The 21807-nt window shown below is 46.1% G+C and overlaps 1 protein-coding gene across 2 annotated transcripts in view; it reads right to left on the minus strand.

The window, feature by feature from the left end:
• Positions 1–21807, minus strand: part of PIK3C2B (phosphatidylinositol-4-phosphate 3-kinase catalytic subunit type 2 beta) — a 304990-nt gene that overhangs the window by 172331 nt on the left and 110852 nt on the right. For both annotated transcript variants that reach the window (XM_069238510.1, XM_069238511.1), the window contains exons 3-5: positions 20820–20920; positions 12964–13118; positions 10466–10586 (exon numbers count right to left, since the gene is read on the minus strand). In XM_069238510.1, coding sequence (XP_069094611.1) covers positions 10466–10586; positions 12964–13118; positions 20820–20920 — 377 coding nt within the window. The remainder of the gene's footprint in view (positions 1–10465; positions 10587–12963; positions 13119–20819; positions 20921–21807) is intronic.

The raw sequence follows: 21807 nt of genomic DNA on the forward strand, positions 1-21807 counted from the left end.
AAAAGTGCACTTCCCCAACACCGATTTGCTTACCTGTCCAACCCAGAACATGCATCAGTTTGCCACCACTGTTTACAGCTCTCACCCCCTCACGCATGGACTCACTAACACTGCACACGTGTACCACTTTCCCACCTTGCAAACCTTCGACCTTACAATGCTCCATAAACAGGCCGTACCTTTTCCTCATCCAGCACTCTTCACACCTACCATCATTCTTGCAACCATTTTGGGACATTCTCCAACATTGTCTACCTCCAGGCCTTAACTCCACCACCATTGCTTCACAGTCCCTCCCACTTTGACACGCTGTGCTACCTCCAATACTGCAGTCCAGTGCAAATAACTCCATAGCTCCTCAGCTGTCATGTGTCTACCACTCTTGCCTTTTCACTCTCTGAATTGCTTCTGGCATTTAACTGTCCGTCCTCAGTATTCAGTCAAAGGATGAAGTTACTGGTAGCATGGCTGTTACTGCTAGTTCAACGTTACCTCATATCCCTAACAAAGCTGCATTGTTTACTGGTAGTAGGACTGGAATTCATTTCTCTAAGCTCTTTTTTAAAACAGTGTGCCTCATCTGTACATACAGAGTACATCACCGACACCCTCTTCCTCCTAAACAAGCCTGCACCTTCATCAATTACCCCATTTAAAAATACTTTCAGTGTATTGTTCTAACCAATGGCAGACTTTATGGCAAAAGGGAGCTTGGAAAAGGCATGCCTTGAACCAGGAGTAATAGTCACATTAGGGTATCTGTATCCTACAACTTTATCTCGACTCGCTCCTACTACCAACTGACGGTAGGTTTCTCAGTAGGGGAATGAAGCAAAATGAAAGAGAAATGCCAGCATCAAACAGACAATGGCTAAATAAATTAGGTCTTGGGGCTTCTCAGCTGACTTGTGCATTACTCCTATAAGACACAAAGAGGATGTAGCCTAAAGAAGAAGTCTTAGACCATGAACATGGCGGGTGGTTGGGCTGATGGGTACAAGCTAGGAAAAAAAACTGTTGGTTCTGCGAGAGACTGCATGGGTTTCTACAAAAGGAAACAATCAAAAAAGGATTAGCAATGATGGATATAGGACATGGGACATCTTTCCTTACGTCCATCAAAACCATCATAAATGAAGACCAACTCAGAGCAATAAGGCTGCTTTTTCCTATCCAGGTAAACCATAATATATCCCCACCTTCTATATTATTAAGAACTTCTTATGCTGAAAAGAGTGAATGGACATCATGATTAATTACTGAGAAGGAATTTGGTCAACACGTTTAGGACAAAGGAGGAGGGAGCTCAAACAACCATTGAGTCCCAAAGAAAAATGGTATAAAATATTCATGCTAGCATCACACATCATAGTAGTAATCCTAGCCATAAAAACTGTCCTGCTTGAAAGCAGTTTTCGATCTCAAGAAGCCAAATGTTCAAAAAGCTTGTGCCCAAGATGGTAGAGTGTGCCCAAGCTTGTGCCCAAGATGGTAGAGTTTGACGTCTAAATTCCATCTGATTGGTTCAGCTTACTGAAGGAAAAAACAATGGAGAAAACCACTGAGATGGTATCTGGTGTCTTCAAACGAAAAGAAGGACTCTCCTGCCCAAACGTTACTTTTCTTTACCCCTGTACGTATAGAGTGCAATATCTGAGGGGCATCTGCCCCTACTGACATGGCATGCAACTCCCCAAATGTAGAGGCAGTCTGAGCCAAGGGGAGCTGCCTGGGACACTCTGGCCTCAGAAAGGCCAGATGTGCATGTTGGTGATTCCCTCTAAACATCTTGTCTTAGTTTTGGTAGGAAGAACCAGAAGATGAGCTAGCAGAAGGCCTTTGCTGAAATAGAGTCCATGACTTGAAGATCTGGGAAGCCTTGAACCAAATGAAATAAAGCCTGACAGTATATGTGACTGTGACCACCTTGTACTGCCTCATAGCTTCACCCATCAAGGGTGTCAATCAATTATTCCTATCAAGTGAGAAGCTGACGCCTTCGTACGGTGCCTCTTGCTTCAACTTGAAGACTTCAGCCATGCCTGGTGGCTCACGGAAAGACCAATACATATGGGTACAAAATAAATAAGTATCAGAAAGGTGACTACAACATTTAGATCAACAACAAATATGGAACTAAAATGACAAGTGCAAAATAGTCGCCACAGGGTAGACACATAAGCCTCTACAGGAGGGACAAAAAGGTCAGCCTACAACTTCTAGCCAAGCAGACGTCACGATAAACCAACAAAATATTCAATAATCACAGAAGAGAAACACACATGCAGTTGTAAATTGCCTTGGGAAACCTTTATTCTAATTTGGTACCTTTAATTAGTGTAGAAAATGAACAGTGTTAGCAATGCTAGACAAAGCTAATAGTGCATATAGCCAGCAAGCTCCAGAATCGAATGGAGCTGTTAGAGACAACTCTTCCTAAGGTCAGGAGAAGGTGGACCAACTAAGTGAGCGAACTGTTAGTTGTGGCTTTTCTCCAACAGGTCTCTCAAGGAAGTACACCTTCCACCCAGGCCAAAGTGGTCTAGTAAAGCTTTCAAAGATTGGGAATGCATGGCAGACCTGCAGCCAGAAATAGTGCTCAAGTAAATAACTATTTTTCAGGGACCACAAGTCAGAGGTAATTTCAGAACCTCACTGACAGAGAGCAAGAATTCAGAAGTTTCAACAAATGTGCTTGTTTCTCAGGAAAAACAAAAATCAATATCTCCTGAACCTATGTCAAGTGACCAAGCAAACAATTATTGCTCCCTGTGCAATCATAAGCTGCTCAAACACAAAGTAGGCCGGAGTTCACCAAAGACGACTCCAAAGCCAGCCTGAGGTCATGGCAATGCGCTATGTGCAGTTGTCCATCAATGTCAGGACTGTCTTCACACATAGTGTCCCTGGGAGGCCTGCATGTGCAACAGGCCTCTAATAAGAAACCAGATTTTTCCCTTCCCTAAGAGAAAAGTTGGGGCATGGTGTAGCCCTATAATTTTCAGCAAAATCAGTCAGCACTATTCCCAAGTGCCTCCCTGTTTAATAACCTCACACTTCCTTTGACGCCTCATGCCTCTATAATGACCTCATAGGAAAGGATAAAGGAGGAAGTACTGCCTAACATGAGAGGACTGAAGACTGATAGTTAGTGAAAAAGTGTACTGACACCAACAAGAAGGGCGAGCAGGACGGTGATAGGCGAACAGTGAGATTCCATTAGGTGCATGGGGGCAGTAATATCAGGAAAAATAGACTTTATAAGATCATAATTGTGTGAAATCTGTGATCCACTGTTACAGTGCACGGAACCGGGCTTTGAGTTCTAAAGGAGACTCCTCAAGAAGAATAAGATGGAAAAAAATAGAAGAACAAGGGAGATTCTATCTTAGTGAATGGCACCAGTAATTCTGGGAAGGCATGAAACTGCTTTCTAGAGAACTGGAGAAATGCTTTAAATGAAACATTTACGAGAACATTTACAATACAGTATTTGCCACAGTAGGTGTTGGTTTGGTAGTCCCACCCTTCCAAATGTGGGTGGCAGGAAACGGTGTGCCCTCAACGCCCTTGCACTAAACCCAAGGCCTTATCACAGCATAACAGCCATATCCTGCTCGGCCACTTGGGACATTCAGCAAATGTGCGGTCAATGAAGCAGAACCTGGGGCCGGGAACTTATCAGCATAAAGTCAGAGGTTCTGGTAACAAGCGAGCCTTCCTGGACATTGTTATGAAATAAGAGCCCACTGGTGCATATCCTGTGACCATCTCTTTACATACTGCAGAACACAAGGGGAAGTTAGCGTCTAGTCCAGTATTTTGTGGTAGTTAGGCACCAGTGCACTCTACTCTCAGACAGGAAACTGAGAAAGTGCAGCACAGGTAACAGGAGTGCAAGCTTCCCCCACACACAAAACAGTGTAAGGTTAGGCAGCAGTCCAGGTGCACTTACAAACACATAACTGACGCACCACAGGCCACTGCAGTGCAAAACGTCCTCAGACACATAACAGGCAAAAGAAAAAGCAGTCCTGCAAGTTCCTCTTTAAAGGAGAACAGATACAGACAGGGTACATGCAGTGTACACAACAAGCACAGCACAGATATGAGCTGGGCAGGCGACCCACATACACAGATTGAATTCTAGCCTCTGCAGTGGATGACCTACAACAATAAAGAGATTCAAATGAAGCAGCCACCCCGATCCTACTGCACCTTTCTGTGGCAGTCAGTAGTGTCCAACACCACTCAACACCACTAACTAGACTGCAAGACATGGGCAATTTAGGAAAACCTTCGACAGAATTTCCTCTTTTAGATACAATCATCAACACTGGATAAAACATCCCTAATGGCTTAAACGTCTCTTCAGCTACCTCATTAACCTCAGACCTATGCGAAGGTTAAATCGGTTGTTTAGTCTGTCTTTACTCAACTAGGCAGATAACACAGAGATTGCCTTCACATTCAAGAACCTGGAGCGACAATGGCATCCAGGTTCACACAAAGCTTGGATGCTATGAAAAACTGGACGTTTGCTAACCACCTCAAACCCAACACAGTCAAAACAGAAAACAGTGGGTGCAGAAGCTTACCGCTGGCACAAGAGATCCCACCACGAACTGCAGATTTCAGACAAGCACCCTTTAAAAAAAATAAGCAAAAACCCTAGGAATCCTTCTAGATGCTGATTTTATTCTGGAACTACAAATAGACACCATCCCAAGACAGATATTCCACTACTATGCATACCCCACAGAGTTCAACCACAGCTGTGGTTGTGCACTCTTACTTGGATTATGTGAATGATCTATACCTGGAACCTTGAAGCCCAAAATGTACTATTAAACAAGTTACAGTGAGTTCAAAAATCAGTGGTTCTTCTACTCCTACACCCAACACCTGTGAGTATATCACCCAGGACCTTGCGACACCGCACTGACTTCCAGTGTCTCACTGGATCGTGTTTAAAGCGCTGTGCATACGATACCGAGCACTACATGGATAAGGTCCAACATTTGTCATTACAAAATTTGAGACCCAACACCCTAGACAAAGCCTTCGATCCAATAAACTAACAACTAAAAGTAGCAGTTTTTCACATAAACCAGACTTTGAAGTCAAATAATTTCCATTCCAAGCTAGTGAACTATGGAGCTCCCTCCCCATCCAGATAAGGAAAACAACAAAATCATCTTACTTTGCAGAAGGCCACAAAAGCATTGCCCTTCGCGTTTTCAGACCTTTAAGTGATTCTGATCCTGAAACAAGTCACTAGACCATCACCTCTAAACCAGTGTACACCCAACATCTGACAGAAAAGACAGGACAGTACAACCCGAGGAGTGCCTGACTAAGGCTGCATGAAGTGCAATCTCTCACACGGTGCACATACTCTATAACATGAGCATGCATACATGCAGTGTCAAGTTCACCTGAACATGAGCAGAACACATGCCATGCGTCCTACCCATAAAGATCATGTTACAGCCACAAAAAGGCCACAAGAGTGGCAGCTGAAGAGGGTACAAACTCTAGATAACACACAGAGAGCAGGCAGCTGTAGGGTGAGGCTTTGCTCAGAAACAAAACACGTTTTGCAAAGTCTGCAGCACTCCAGGCATTTTGCACACCCAGAAAAGGTGCAGCTCAGGCAGTATTTATGAGGCTGACGAAAATACCAGAATTTTTATTGAGAAGGAAAGTAGAGTCTAACATGTGGCAGAGACGGTTTCCGAGTAGGGCCATATGTTATCAGTGAGGCTTCTTCTGCAGCCCACCGCAGTCTGGCACCTACAGGGCCAATCCTCTCTGAAAAGGAAAGTGGTGATACTGTAACACTCGACCAGGATCGGAAGAATCAAATTTAGACATTAAAAGAATTGCCCGAATATCCAGGAATATCTACATTATATGCGGCACGGCTCGAAAAGGTATGATTTTATTCAGAGCAGTAATCTGAGGTCAGAAATTGCTAATTTGGTTATTCCCACTTGTTCAACTTACTTACCCAGGAGACACTTCTGACTGGTGTTTAGTCCTACTATAGGCAAAGGCGGGAATGCTCGTCTGCGTAGAACATGGTTAGTGTGCTAAAGACTAAGCCTGGAGTTCCTCTATCTCAAAGGGTGGGAAAGGCTGTGTCCTCACGAAAATGGTTCGAGGTGGCTTCCCCTTACAGTAGTACTGTGCATTTTTTTAGGCACGCAATGGCACCAACGTCTCCTCAGGGTAGGCAGCACGAGCATCATGAGGCTGCAACAGAAGTACATTTTTGAGCTTGAGAAGTCTGAAGCTCAGTCTGGTTCTCAGATGGGCCTCAATCCCTGTCTTGCTGCAAACCTCAATGCATCTGTAGGAATGCCCCTCGTGCCAGTTGATGCCCACGGGTGCAAGCTTCTAGAGAGCAGACCCCTGAGTGACTACGACTCTACAATCCACATGCGATGCAACCTCACACAACTTCCTTTCCAAAGTCATCCGGTCTTGCTTTTGGTAACCAGAGGTCTCCAAGTTTCCCAGGTCCATGCACGTGAGCGGCTTATATAGTCTGGATGTTTAATTTGCATTATGGGATTTGTAGTTCACTTCATGCCATTATAAAAACATGACTACAAGTCCCAAAACGCTACAAATGAGCTACTCAAGCATGAACCTGTGACACATTTGTGCTCTGCAATTCATTGAGAATAAAACTGAAATGGTAATCGATGGCCAACTTGGATACAAACGAATATCATAATGTTTTCTCACAGATACGTTTGGAATAAAATGTTTAATTGTATTTATAATCTTACTGTAAATTTCAAATAAACTATGAAGTGCAAACGGGCATTGTACACAAGATGATTTAAGTATAAAGTACCCTACAATAAATAATAAGACACAAAAACTGGAAAAGGCAGAAGAAATACAGTTTTCATATTAAAAAAAAAAAAAATCACAGGAAAAAACAATAAAAAGGATACTATGTAATTATAAAGCAGAAACAATATTTGGCTCCTTGTTAAACTAATCTGGAAAGTAAATCTGAAAAAAGAGATGTCTAAACCTGGCAAACTAAAGATCTGGGCGGAAAAAAAAATTGTTAAAGGAAACGTGTCCCACATTTGTGTAGTTGGATAAAGGCATAAGTGTTTTTTTCATAGCAAAACGAGATCAAGAGTGAAATGCATGGACTTCACCACAGGAGCACGTGTCAAGCAGAGGCAGAGTGAGGAGCAGGGCGTGAAATAGAGTTGGGGACGTGGAAGCAGTAAATGGAACCAATTCTATTTTCAGGGGATATAAATTCAAGAAGTGATGGGAACTATAACTTGCACGGCACTAAGGCAATCCTGCAGGGGGCTGATATTGGCAACGGATGACGACATTATTAATAGCTGGGTATCATCGGTGTACTGGAGGACACATATACTACAGCCAGCAGACACACCAATCAGTGGCTCCATGTACATGGCTAAACATGGGGGCAAGGAGGAACCCTTGCTCGACCCACAACGTACCGGCAGGTCGAGGCCTGGCACTAACCGCCAGGATGAACTAGGTACACCCAGATCTAAACTATACCTGCGCACTCTAAGAGTAGAAATCGTTGCTTCATGGTCGACAGTGTCAAAACACACTCAGAAATCTTCAACGAAGACAAAAGAGGCATCCACACCCTCCTGGAAACTCATGCCACCTTCACAGAATCCAGGAGAGATGCCCATACAGAGGCACAACCTCTACTGAGGACCAGGAGAACAGACCATTCCTCAGGAGAACATAAAGAAAGATTTCTACGGGTGAATCCAAAACAAGAACTCTGGGATAGAAGATTTGTTGCCACTGCCCCTCATCCTCTTCATTTACATCCTCAGTACTCCTGTCTTATTCCAACTTGCTGCCTCGCCTGCTCTCTCACCCCATCCAATTTTTCCCACCGCCTACACTCCCATGCCATGCATACCAGTTTTCTCAGCACCCCAATCCATCTAGAAGGGTTATCTCTAGGCTGGAAAATGTCAACAACCCCTATCACACTAGCATAACTAACAAACTTAATAAATGTTGACAGTCTATTAGTAGCCACGAAAAGAGACTCTATACTATCCCCATGCTCCAAACTCATAACTGTGTCCCTATCCAAACTTGAAGCCTTTTCAAACCATTATACGCAACACATGCCAGTTGACTGTAAAGAAATATAATAGCGACTGCTGGTGCCATCCACCATCAATATCAACTCCACAACAAACACAACCTATATGAATACCAGTCATATTTTACACCAAAATGCTAAGGATCCAAGTCGTCAAAAAACCCTTCTTGTTATAAACTACAGGGACATGCTGAATTGGATGACACCATTCAACACCACTGGTCATCAAGCCGTGATCTTTTCCTCAAGCATGAGATTTGCTGACCAGGTACTTCCACTCCACTCCTCCAACTTCTTAGACATAAACAAAGTCAACCGAATAGGATCCTGCGTATCCCAGCAGCTACCAGTATTATCAGAAGTTATCATACTCTTCCCCATGACCTTCAACCTCTGCCTGGATATTCTTGAAGTCCCCCATGAATAAAACAGAATCACAACAAGCCCTCAAAAATCAACAACATCCATTCACTCAGTCTGCCTTCCACTTATTCAAGCACTGACATCAATTGCCTATCTCTAACTTACCCTGACTAAAACCAAATTCAGTCTCATTTGCATCAGCAGTGGCCAAATCCAGGTAAGGACTTTGATATGAAGCTGACTGCAGTCACATTCAAACATTCCTCAGAAGGCCAACTTTGAGCTATTGTATTTATGCAGAAGAAACGCCTCTCTTCTAAATTGAATGTTAGAAGTAAATGTCCAAGCTCTGGTTTTGTGGCACTTGGACAACGGCATTTCTGTATACGCAGCCATCCCATTCTGCACACTGGCACCACTGATGAGTAACCTCCATGCCATTAAACAACCCCCTAAAGTATACAAAAATTGATGGATGGAATGCTTGAAATAATCTCAGCCACTGGTAATTATTAGAGGCTGCATCTCAATTCATTGTTTTTTTGCACACCATGCCACCTCAGTTTGGACCCAACCATATGCAAATCTGTCTTGACATTGAATCCAATGGGAGCAATCCCACCCAAACTGGCAAGCCAGGGCCGGCTTTAGCGCTGATGGCGGCCACTGCAACAGTCTTTTTTTTTTTTTTGCGCCCTCCCCCCAGGACCTTCTTCTCCACACATTGCCTCACTACCACTCTCTAACAGTGCTCCTCATCTCTCCATAGTCCCTCTCTGACATACATTTCATTTTTTTTTTTTTTAAAGTGCTACTCATGGTTCACTCATATTCAGTGCAGTTATCTTCATGGTATACAGTACGCTCTTTGCAGCAGGCACATTATTCCTCTGTGCTATGTTATGATTAGTCAAAACTGCCACTAGACAAACTCCTGATCTCTCACCAGTAGTAACGTTAGTCACCAGAGTTATCTTGACATTTTTATTGTAGCCTGAAGCTGCTGGACGCACAAGGATGTTCACATGCTTTTAAACCCATACGTTATTTGTGTACACAGACCCCTATCCCCCCAAGTCAGCACCAGGTGCACCTGCACAGGCCACACCATCCTAAATTTGACACTGTGCCAAGCCACGTCCTCCCTAGTAACGCTGGGGCAAAACCAGTCTTGCGCTGCTCGTGCTCCGGTTCAGTGAGGACCCGACTTGACAGCTAGGACTGGTCTGTTTCAATTAGAGGAAGTTCATGACTGATTTGCATATAGCTGGGTCCGAACTGAGGTGGCATGGTGTGCAATATAATGACGGATTGGGAGGTGGCCCAGAGTAATTAACAGTGGCTGTGATTAATTAAAGCTTTCTATCCATCACTTGTTTGTATATTTTATTGCTACAATCACTTCCATGCAAAAAGACCTTCAATTGCTGTCCCTCCAGGCCCACAGCATCACCAAGAACTCTTGAATCACCTACAAGACTTTATCAGTCTGTGTGCTAGCCTAATTTGATGAAAAAGAAACTATTTGATGAAGCCATCACAACGCAAAGGAACGTAAAGCTGCCATACCTGAAATCAACAAATGTCAGCAAGAAGTCATGGAACAAAGAGTTCTCAAGCTATGAGCCAAGAATATGAAACAACAATTCTTGAATAGGCTCACCCCATCAGTCCTGCAGTCCACAAAGGAACTAAAGATACATCACTTCAAGGACACCTCATCCCACTTATCTTAAGATTCCCAACCTCAGGCCCAACAATCAGAGACCTTCCCTCTCTACAATCAACCTCAATTGATGTACACAATCTTCAATCGTACCCATTCCTCCATATATGCAATCTTGAATCTCATTAACCACAAAAACATCCCCTTGCTCCAGAGCAATTATTTTGCTCCATACATACATTTTACCTACAAAACCAAAAATGAGCTGCCAGGCTCTGTAAGAAACTCACTTCTGCAGGAACTCTTCCAGGCCGCATAGCTTCAGCACGTAGTCATTAACGTCGATGGTATGCAGCTCGTCATTGGTGTAACACAAGGTCTGGTAGATGAGGAGGTCCACAGTGGAAGAACCTGAGAAGACAAAGACATGATTACCTCTTGGGACAGAGGTCAGGTCCTATCAGATCCCTGCTGCTCTGATACCAGGAAAACCATGGCACAGCAACAAAGACTCTTCATTAGCCAATCCCTTAAGTATAGGCACTGGCCAAAAATGGCAAATGGACATTTCAGAAGGAAAGAGAGTGAAATTGGGCATTATGCTAATACGGGTTCAACCAAGAAAAAGAATGTGATATAGATGAGAGAAGAGGCTATCAAGACACAGGAACAAAGTCGCCCATCGCCCTCCCTTTCCCCTCAAAGAGAAATGGTGAAAGTGTGCCACCAAGAGTGTAGTTTTGTTCAGATACTGGGGTTTCTAGGGTGCAGCTAGCATTATCATGGGTGAATCTCCATAGAGATCCCACAGTCTGAATACTGGGACTGCAGCTTTTAAGAACACTCCCTCAGTTCTCTACACTTCCTATAGTTAGTTGCAGAGGTGCATTGAGACAATGCCAAAACACTTTACGCTCCTTGTTGCGTTTCATAAAAACCTCTAAATAAAGCCTACTTGTAGAATGTGGTATGAGGGGTGTTCCCCAAACAAAGGTTATCCCAATCAATAAAAGTAATTCTCCTGCTAGATGTACACCTTTTATTGGCAATTGAAGTAAACAAATGTGATCAACTATGCCCTTAACCCTTAAGGCTCATGCACTCTGGCACCCAACAGGCTTAATGTAGCATAACAGAGCCTAAGAAGAATTAGGGATACTGACTGGAGAAATGGCTGTACCATGTCCTGTGTGGTAGGCGTTGCGAAGCACCAAAAACACTCCTGTACCGTCAATGACTTAAGGCTTCTGGTCCTCGAATGAAAGGCTAGTTGTGTAATGTTAGTCAATGACCCAAGGTTATACAATGTGGAGGCCAGAGTAACAAGGGGTGAAAAAGTTGTGCTCAATGAAACACTGAATGAACTACAGACCTTGGTGCTGAGGCAGAGCAGTGAACTCTTGGGGAGTTGCGGTGCGATTTGCTGCTGTAGTTGCAAACCGAAGATAAAAATCAATACTCCTGCAAAAAACAGGGTTGCCTCTGTGTTACTTCGGTTTCCAACCTTCTGGTTATTTTGTTTTTGATCCCCAACAGTGTCCAATAGCCTTCCTTCTGTGACACACCTGGGACTCCTAGTCTTGGTGTTCCTGGGCAGATATTATACGCTGATATTCCTACAACTACTGATTAGAGTTCAATTTTCCTGAAGGGTGTCTTGGACGGCTGACAACTCATGGCTAGAGACTTGAATCCCACTGATCGCAGATGGGAGGGTTTCGGAGGACCGAGCAAATATATTGAAATCTACCTGCTGAGGTGGAGTTTTTCGTTTAGCAGTAGGATCACTGCCATCTGGAAGCTCGATATGGACAAAGCTGGTGGAGTTCAGTAAAAGAGGAGTCAAAACTGCGGGGAGGGGGGTGGCAAAGGGACCCAGTACGGAGATAAGCAGATGTGAACTACCATAAGGGAAAGGAAAGCCGGTAGACAGACAGGCTGGGTGAGGCTGCCCCTGCAAGAGACAAGACAGGTTGCTGCAGAGGAGGAGGACTGTACAAATCCCTCAGGTTTCTTTCCAGAGGTAGATCAGAGATCATAGCACATTAAAGACAGAGAGAAAGGGAGTCAACCTACAGGAAGGACTCGGCTTGCTGAGAAAGACACTAAGAGGGAACCAGAAGATGGCCAAAGCCGAGCTACAGCCTTTTCCCAACCCGTCCCTGTTCGTTGAGATCTCCTATCAATTGTTAGAAACATTTCGGAGGGCTTTCCTCAAACACTTTAACTAGAGAAGCAAAGAATCCATCCAGAGTGGCGTCGCTGAAAGGCCGACCTCCCAAGCACTGTCAATTGCCATAAGATGTAGTACAAAATGTGGCTTTGCATCCGCACCACTGCTGAGGGACGAGCAGACTCAAACCTGCCATTATCAGATATGTTATCCAAACTGTGGCGTGCGCCTCTGTGAAGCCCGGTGCCTGTGGTGGGGGCGGGATGCAGCGCTGTGGTCTGCTCATAACAAGCCCACCGAGCGAGCATGGTTTCACTGCAGTGTTAAAAGCCACCACAAGCCGCGGGAGAGCCACAACTCGCGTGCAGCGAGTCGAAGGCGGAGGCCCACGGCAACACCACCACACGATGCACATACACGGTTTGCGACGACCCAGGCCCAGAGAGGCTTTAACACTTTCAAGAGTCCGCTGACGTGACTGACTCTACCCCGGCTCTCCCAGGGGGTTCTACTGTTGGATATTATGACGTGGGTATGGGCCAGTCCCAAAAGCAAGGTGGTTTACTAGTGAAGACACTGGTGCTGATGCGCAGCGTTTGCGTGTGCCCCACTTACAGTCGCAGGTGAAGGTGAGCGGCTCGGGGAGGCCGGCGTACACGACAGTCACCTTCAGGCTGACGCCGTGGCCCAGGTGCTCGGCGCTCAGGTTCACCGGACTCCAGACGAAGCCGGTGCCGGTGAAGTCTCTGCTGCTGTGGTCAGCGCGCAGCCTGTGGGCGGGAAAAGAAAACAAACACAAGTGCAGCAACGTTAGCGAAGGAGGCAATGGCGGGCACCCGAAAGAGGAGAGGACACGGAGGTGAAATAGAAGGAAAGGGGAAGTGGTCAGGCGGTTTTGGCACGGGGTAAAGTAATGGGAACATGTCAAGAGACAGAATTTCGGAGAATAAAAGAGTCAAGAAGATGAGATCGAGGTGAAAAATATGGGAAGAAGAGCAAGCTGGGGAAAGGAGAGGGAATGGCGCAGAAATAAAGGAGGAGGGGGGCAAGTGAGAAAATGTGGGGGAAATGAGGGGGAAGAGAATCTTGTGAAAGGTAAAATTAGAGAAAACGAAAATAGCAGAAAGAAAGGCTGAAAAGAAAAGAAAAGAGCGGAGTTGAGTAGCCAACTTCTGTATCCCACCTCCTTATAGATTTTGTTGAGGGTGTTATTACCCACTCATACCCACATGCACAAGAGATTAATCGGACGCTTGCTCGGCGGGCCTTTCAGGCCAGCCAGCTTTGTAGCCAAGTGCCACGCCTGAGGCGCCAACCCTGCCACTGCGCGCACCTGTCACCTGGCACTATGGCCAAGACAAACCACGCCATCTACCCCCAAAGCAATCGTTGAACCCACAGTACAGAGAAGCAAATAGACCACTACTGTGGGAGAGTAAGAGAGGCACAGATCACACTGACGATGACGCAGATCAGATCACTTCACGCCTGAGAAAGGAGAGAGAGAGATCGCACCCCAAACTGGAGCCGCTCACATCCCACATATTCACTGAGGGGGCGCAGATCACACAAGACATGGGGCAGATCACAGTTAGGCACATGGGACAGGAAAGCAGAACAACAAGGAAAATGGACCCCACCGCACCCGCCTCTAACGGCCACAGGAGACGGGGCAGCTGGCGGGGTGGAAACAGGCCGCTTTTAATCCCAACAACGGGCGGACAGGAGAAAGGAGCAGGCACGCATTTACAGGGTAGCCGTATTTTCAGAACCTACCGTTTGGGACGGTGTCAAAGAAACCCCGATCAGTGACACTGAAGGGGTACAGTGCCGCACCGAACAACAGAGGACCACACTGCCAGATTTTACAAACCTACACAGGGACTACTCATAAGAAAGACAAAACTAGACCAGAGTTTCAGGAGGTTGCGCACTTTGGTCCATTCCAAAATGTTTTAACGACCCAAGGAAACTCATTACATCACAAGCTGCCTCAAATCACACGAGCCACTAATTTAGTACAGTTTTCTTAGCATTCTGGGGTACATAATCCTGCATTATAATGGTAAAGCAAGATTACCAGTAACACAAAGCAAATTAAAACAAGCATTGGCAAAGACATTAAGTCTTGCCTATGCAAGAGCTATTGGCTTTGCCAGTGTGTTTTAGCCATGTTGTACACCTGCGTGGCTACTGTTCAGCAAGGCTAAACGTGGCGCAGAGGAGAGCTGCGTGGAGTGTTGTCAAGAGGAATGGCGAAGAGTAGAGCAGAGTGTTGCAGAGTGGAGTGTCAGTGAGTATTGTGTATTGGAGTGGCATAGTGTGGAGTCGCACAGAATGGCATTCCCTGGAGTGGCACAGAGTACAGTGAACTGGTAGTGGGTACATTGTGTAAAGTGCTGCAGAGTATAGTGGCATACAGTGCAGTGGCATTGAATTCAGCAGCATACAATGTAGCGTCGTTGAATGTGGTGGCACAGATTAGAGTGGTGCATAGTAGAGTGCAGTGTTGCAGAGTGGATAGTCTCGAGTGATGCAGAGTTCAGTGGCAGAGTAGAGTGCTGTGGCATAGAGTGCAGTGACAGAGTGCACTGGCGAAGAGAGCAGTGGTTAAGAGTAGAGTGGCATGGAGTGTAGTGGTGTACAGTAGAGTGGCAATGACTGCATTGGCATAGAGTAGAGTGGTATAGGGTAGAGTAGAGAGGCACAGTAGGAAGTGGCACAGAGTAGATTGAAGTGGCGCACAATGGTGTGGTGCAGCGTAGAGTGCAGTTGCATAGAGTGCCAGAGTGTAATGGTGTAGAGTAAAGTGATGTAAACTGCACCACTGCACTCTATGCCACTGCACAGTAGATTAGAGAGGCGTACAGTGTATTGGCATACAGTACATTGGCACAGATGTGAGAGCTACAGAGTAAAGTGCATTGACATAGAGTGCAGGGGCGGCTGGTGTTCAAGGGCTAAGGGGCTGCGCCCCTAGCCTTTTCTGGCCTCTCTAGTGAAGCATATATTTAATTACATGATGAAAGTAAAACATTTTCTCCACAACATTTTCCGAGTGAAAGTTGTGCACTTTAAAAAGCCCCACTGCGCCTGCGTCAGTATGTGGCTGAAAGCTGCACAGTAGGGCTAACAGGGCTTGCTCACGCAAAGCCCTGACGTTTTCTCAGAACTATCTCCTCCTCCACCAGAAGCCCTGATAGTAAACAGCCTGGAGGGTTTTTTGTTCAGCCCCGGTTTCTGAAAACTTCATGTCACTCTGAGGAAGGGTGTACCTACCAGAGGTCACATTTTATTAAAAGAATGTGGCATTGCACAAAGAAAATCCCCTTTTCCTGCATTACAAGCAGTCTGTGGCAGATAAATGGAATAAATACAATAAATAACTCCATCCAGGGCTCTCTGGGAGACAGGAGTGTGACCTGAAGACCTCAAGTCATAAATATGCCAAAGACAACCCTGCACACAAGTAAGTTGGAGCTCTATCTTTTTTACAGACAATAAGAAAAAAATCTGTTCTCTCAGCTCTCCTCTCCTTTCACTGCCTCTGTAGGTGATTTAGTCTCTCAAAGGCAGTAATGGTTCCAGTAATTTATCATGGCTAGTTATTGTTTTATTTCTTCTGCAGACTAATGACGTGATATGTCATATTAAACATGTAATCTGCAGCTCAAATAAAGTGTACCTTTTATCACTGAAACTGCTGGATACTGGATGGGTGGGGCAATGTGTGTTTGTTTGAATGTGTTTGCAGGACTTGACAGAGTGGCTGAGAAAATGTGGGTGTCTGTGTATAAGAGTTGTGTGAATGGCAGTGGGTGACAATGTGGATGAGTAAATGGGTAGGTGACCAAAGGCAGTAGGTGAATGGAAATACGTGGGTAGTGAGGCTCTCTCACAAGGTGCAATTCCGTCTTGTATTTGTGCCCCTCCACTGCTTTCAGTCACCAGCTGTAGGAAAGTACCATCTTGCCTGGCATTTTACCCCCATATTTCACTGTATATATGTTGTTTTAATCTATGTGTCACTGGGACCCTGCCAGGCAGGGCCCCAGTGCTCATAAGTATGTGCCCTGTATGTGTTTCCTGTGTGATGCCTAACTGTCTCACTGAGGCTCTGCTAACCAGAACCTCAGTGGTTATGCTCTCTCTGCTTTCCAAATTTGTCGCTAACAGGCTAGTGACTAAATTTACCAATTCACATTGGCATACTGGTACACCCATATAATTCCCTAGTATATGGTACTGAGGTACCCAGGGTATTGGGGTTCCAGGAGATACCTATGGGCTGCACCATTTCTTTTGCCACCCATAGGGAGCTCTGACAATTCTTACACAGGCCTGCCAGTGCAGCATGAGTGAAATAACTTCCACGTTATTTCACAGCCATTTACCACTGCACTTAGGTAACTTATAAGTCACCTATGCACTTTGGGTGCAAAGTTACTTAGTGTGAGGGCACCCTGGCACTAGCCAAGGTGCCCCCACATTGTTCAGGGCAAATTCCCCGGACTTTGTGAGTGCGGGGACACCATTACACGCATGCACTGTACATAGGTCACTACCTATGTACAGCGTCACAATGGTAACTCCGAACATGGCCATGTAACATTTCTAAGATCATGGAATTGTCACCCCAATGCCATTCTGGGTGACCCGGGTACTGCCAAACTGCCTTTCCGGGGTCTCCACTGCAGCTGCTGACAACCCCTCAGACAGGTTTCTGCCCTCCTGGGGTCCAGGCAGCCCTGGCCCAGGAAGGCAGAACAAAGGACTTCCTCTGAGCGAGGGTGTAACACCCTCTCCCTTTGGAAATAGGTGTGAAGGCTGGGGAGGAGTAGCCTCCCACAGCCTCTGGAAATGCTTTGATGGGCAGAGATGGTGCCCATCTCTGCATAAGCCAGTCTACACCGGTTCAGGGATCCCCCCCCCCCCCAGCCCTGCTCTGGCGCGAAACTGGACAAAGGAAAGGGGAGTGACCACTCCCCTGACCTGCACCTCCCAGGGGAGGTGCCCAGAGCTCCTCCAGTGTGTCCCAGACCTCTGCCATCTTGGAAACAGAGGTGTTTGTGGCACACTAGACTGCTCTGAGTGGCCAGTGCCAGCAGGTGACGTCAGAGGCTCCTTCTGATAGGCTCTTACCTCTCTTGGTAGCCAATCCTCCTTCCTAGGTAGCCAAACCTCCTTTTCTGGCTATTTAGGGTCTCTGCTTTGGGGATCTCACCAGATAACGAATGCAAGAGCTCACCAGAGTTCCTCTGCATCTCCCTCTTCACCTTCTGCCAAAGGATCGACCGCTGACTGCTCAGGACGCCTGCAAAACCGCAACAAAGTATCAAGACGACTACTAGCAACCTTGTATTGCTTCATTCGACTGTTTCCAGGTGGTGCATGCTCTGGGGGTAGCCTGCTTCCTTTCTGCACCCGGAGCTCTGAAGAAATCTCCTGTGGGTCGACTGAATCTTCCCCCTGCAACTGCAGGCAACAAAAGACTGCATCGCCGGTCCTCTGGGTCCCCCCTCAGCATGACAAGCGTGGTCCCTGGAACTCAGCAACTCTGTCCAAGTGACTCTCACAGTCCAGTGACTCTTCAGTCCAAGTTTGGTGGAGTTAAGTCCTTGCCTCCCCACGCTAGACTGCATTGCTGGGTACCGCATGATTTGCAGCTGCTCCGGCTCCTGTGCACTCTTCCAGGATTTCCTTTGTGCACAGCCAAGCCTGGGTCCCCGACACTCTAACCTGCAGTGCACAACCTTCTGAGTTGTCCTCCGGCGTCGTGGGACTCCCTTTTGTGACTTCGGGTGGACTCCGGGTCACTTTTCTTCTAAGTGCCTGTTCAGGTACTTCTGCGGGTGCTGCCTGCTTCTGTGAGGGCTCCCTACGTTGCTGGTCGCCCCCTCTGTCTCCTCATCCAAGTGGCGACATCCTGGTCCCTCCTGGGCCACAGCAGCATCTAAAAACCCTAACCGCGACCCTTGCAGCTAGTAAGGCTTGTTTGCGGTCTTTCTGCGTGGGAACACCTCTGCAAGCTTCTTCACGACGTGGGATATCCATCCTCCAAAGGGGAAGTTCCTAGTCCTCTTCGTTCTTGCAGAACACCAAGCTTCTTCCAACAGGTGGCAGCTTCCTTGCACCCTCAGCTGGCATTTCTTGGGCTCCTGCCCACTCTCAACACTGTCGCGACTCTTGGACTTGGTCCCCTTGTCTTAGAGATACTCAGGTCCGGAAATCCACTGTTGTTGCATTGCTGGTGTTTGTTCTTCCTGCAGAATCCCCCTATCACGACTTCTGTGCTCTCTGGGTGTAGTAGGTGCACTTTACACCTACCTTTCAGGGTCTTGGGGTGGGCTATTTTTCTAACCCTCACTGTTTTCTTACAGTCCCAGCGACCCTCTACAAGCTCACATAGGTTTGGGGTCCATTTGTGGTTCGCATTCCACTTTTGGAGTATATGGTTTGTGTTGCTCCTATACCTATGTGCTCCTATTGCAATCTACTGTAACTTTACATTGCTTGCATTACTTCCTTTTGCTATTATCTGCATAATTTTGGTTTGTGTACATATATCTTGTGTATATTTCCCATCCTCATACTGAGGGTACTCACTGAGATACTTTTGGCATATTGTCATAAAAATAAAGGACCTTTATTTTTAGTATATCTGTGTATTGTGTTTTCTTATGATATTGTGCATATGACACCAGTGGTATAGTAGGAGCTTTCCATGTCTCCTAGTTCAGCCTAAGCTGCTTTGCCATAGCTACCTTCTATCAGCCTAAGCTGCTAGAAACGCCTCTTCTACACTAAAAAGGGATAACTGGACCTGGCACAAGGTGTAAGTACCTCTGGTACCCACTACAAGCCAGGCCAGCCTCCTACATCAGCCACCACTGGTAGAGTGCAGTGTTGCAGAGTGGTGTAGAGTACAGTGGCTAGAGTGGAGATGTGCTGAATAAATTGGTGTGGCAGAGGCTGGAGTGGTGTAGAGTGGAGTGGCAAAGATTGTAGTGGTGTAGAGTAGAGTGGCAATGACTGCATTGGCATAGAGTAGAGTGGTACAGGGTAAAGAGGTGTAGCATGAGGTGGCATAGAGTGCAGTGACAGAGTGAAGTGGTGCAGAACACAGTGGCATGGAGTGGTGTAAAGTGGAGTGGTGCAGAGTAGAGTGTAGTAGTGTGGAGTGGTGCCAGGCAGAGTGGAGTGGCATAGAGCGAAGTATGCATGGTAGCGCACTGCCATTATAGACAACACATTTTCAATTGAAATGACCATTACATTTGCACAGACATACAGTTTTACTTATCAAACTATACAGTGCACCAATGGAAATGTGTGAAAATTGCACCATCTGGTGTAATTGTTTGTTTTGATCACATTAAAGTATTTGTTTCCAACACACCTCAGAAATAATAACTGTGCTTCATTTGTGTTTCTAATTCTGATATATTCTGAAATACTTACAGTTTATTTAAATGTCATGTGCTAGAGAAAAATCCCTCTCCTGTCCCAGTATCCAGCACAATTGTTACATAAATCGTCTCACTTTGAAGTCAGACACAGAAAAGTAAACAAGGGCCCTCGGAAGATAACGCCGGACATTTGACCTCGTTCTTTGAATGCACAGCAAACGCGACAAGATAAGAACAATATTTAAAGGCCTGTTTACAGAAAGGGAATTTGTGGAAGAATACAGTGAATATGGTTTAGGCAACAGGTGGGACAAACGCAACCTGGAGAGCCTAAAGCAAATAAAGCCAGCAAATAAAAACCCAGAAAAAGTGAGTTACAAACCACAAATCCAATGGTAATCAACAGGGGGAATACATTCCTAGGCCAACATTCTGAAAGTCCAAAATGCCTTTAGCAAACCAGACAGCTGCACTGTCTGGGAGGCTGTGACCTGAAGAGGGCTGGATAAGCTTGTGTGGGTTTCGATAAGCGAGAGCCAGAAAGACGCCCAGGGACTCATAATAGAATTATTTACATTTCGCAATGGAATCAAAAATAAAAAGGCCCCATCTCAGAGCGGAAATACAGATTTGTACAAACCTTAGCGAGGTGAAACGAGAGAAAACAAAGCACTCCCTCTCCCATGCTGTAATGAGTCAGAGAGGCAGGCTTAACATTGGCTGACGGACTCTTGTGACACCAATTCACCCCTGGTTAAACCCTGCTGTGCAGTGAGGTGTGGCAGCACAGAAGGCTGCTCTTTAATTGGGTGTGAACTTCTGTCCATGGTGTGTGAAAACGCGAGCACGCGCAACACTGATCAATGAACACATTCAGCCCATCCGCTCTCAGCAACCGGGACATGTATTTAGTTGAGCAAAAAAGAGTGAGGATGCGGGGATGGTCCTTGGAAAACAGGCTGGCCTGGGAGATCTTGGATGCCTGATCACCCTTTACTTCTCCCTCTCCGCCTGTCCCCAAGGGACCCGCACATCAGCATGCAGAGGCCGCGCCAGACTTACCCATCCAGCATGTGGCAAAACGCTGCCACCTCCTCGTCTCTCTCTTCAGACACTTCAAAAAGTTCATAGCCATTGGAGGAGCACGGCGCCCTTCGGAGGCCCTGAGGAGGGAAACGTATGGAGGAAGATGAGACAAAGGGACGTGGAAAGGTGGTAGGTGGAAAAAAAGAGGTTAACAAGATTTGCAGCATTTTGCCAAGAGCCATAGGACATCTCTGGAGTTCATCGACTGAGTGTATTTTTGCCTCCACTCTGCAGCTCCCCATATTAAAACCACACGACAGGTGTACACGAAGGAAACTTCGAAAAGTGCACAATGAAGCTTGCCACTCAGCCAGAGCAGGCAGGACTGCAGCCACGTACTCAAAAAGTTTTGCTTTGAAGCTCGAGTTCAAATCTTGGCGCACACTGAAGGTGCTGTTGGAAAAATCCGTCTGTGTCCAGGGAGTGTTCACAAACTCTGAACTCAAAAGCGAAGAAACAGGCAACTTCGTAGGTTACACACCCAACGCAGTAGCATTAACATTCCTTTATGGCAATCTTCACACGACTGGAAGCTATTTTTGTACAACCTCTCCAAGAAGTGCAGTCTGCTAAAACATTTAGGAGTCACGCCTACCACACTTGACGGCACAATTCAACGTTATGGGATGTTTGGGGCTAAAATCAAAGGCATCAGGACAAACATTATTCCAGTGGTATCATTAAACATGAAATGTAAAGAAAGCCCAATGCTATATGCCACACAGGCAACAGCAATGCGAGATCACCTCACATGCAATGAACAGGCACGGCAGAGGGATTCTCACAGCACAATCAGGAGCAGGCCGTGCTCCCCCGTCGCACACACAGCAGACTCTGTAAAAGCAACAGCAGGAAAAGCTTTCACTCAGACACAGAACAGGTTCAACATAGCCTCACACACACACAAGCGGTGCAGCATAGACAGCAACAATGCAGACTTAACACACACACAAACAAATAAGGA

The sequence above is a fragment of the Pleurodeles waltl genome, chromosome 6 (assembly GCF_031143425.1).
Source record: "Pleurodeles waltl isolate 20211129_DDA chromosome 6, aPleWal1.hap1.20221129, whole genome shotgun sequence".
Classification (NCBI taxonomy): Eukaryota; Metazoa; Chordata; class Amphibia; order Caudata; family Salamandridae; genus Pleurodeles; species Pleurodeles waltl.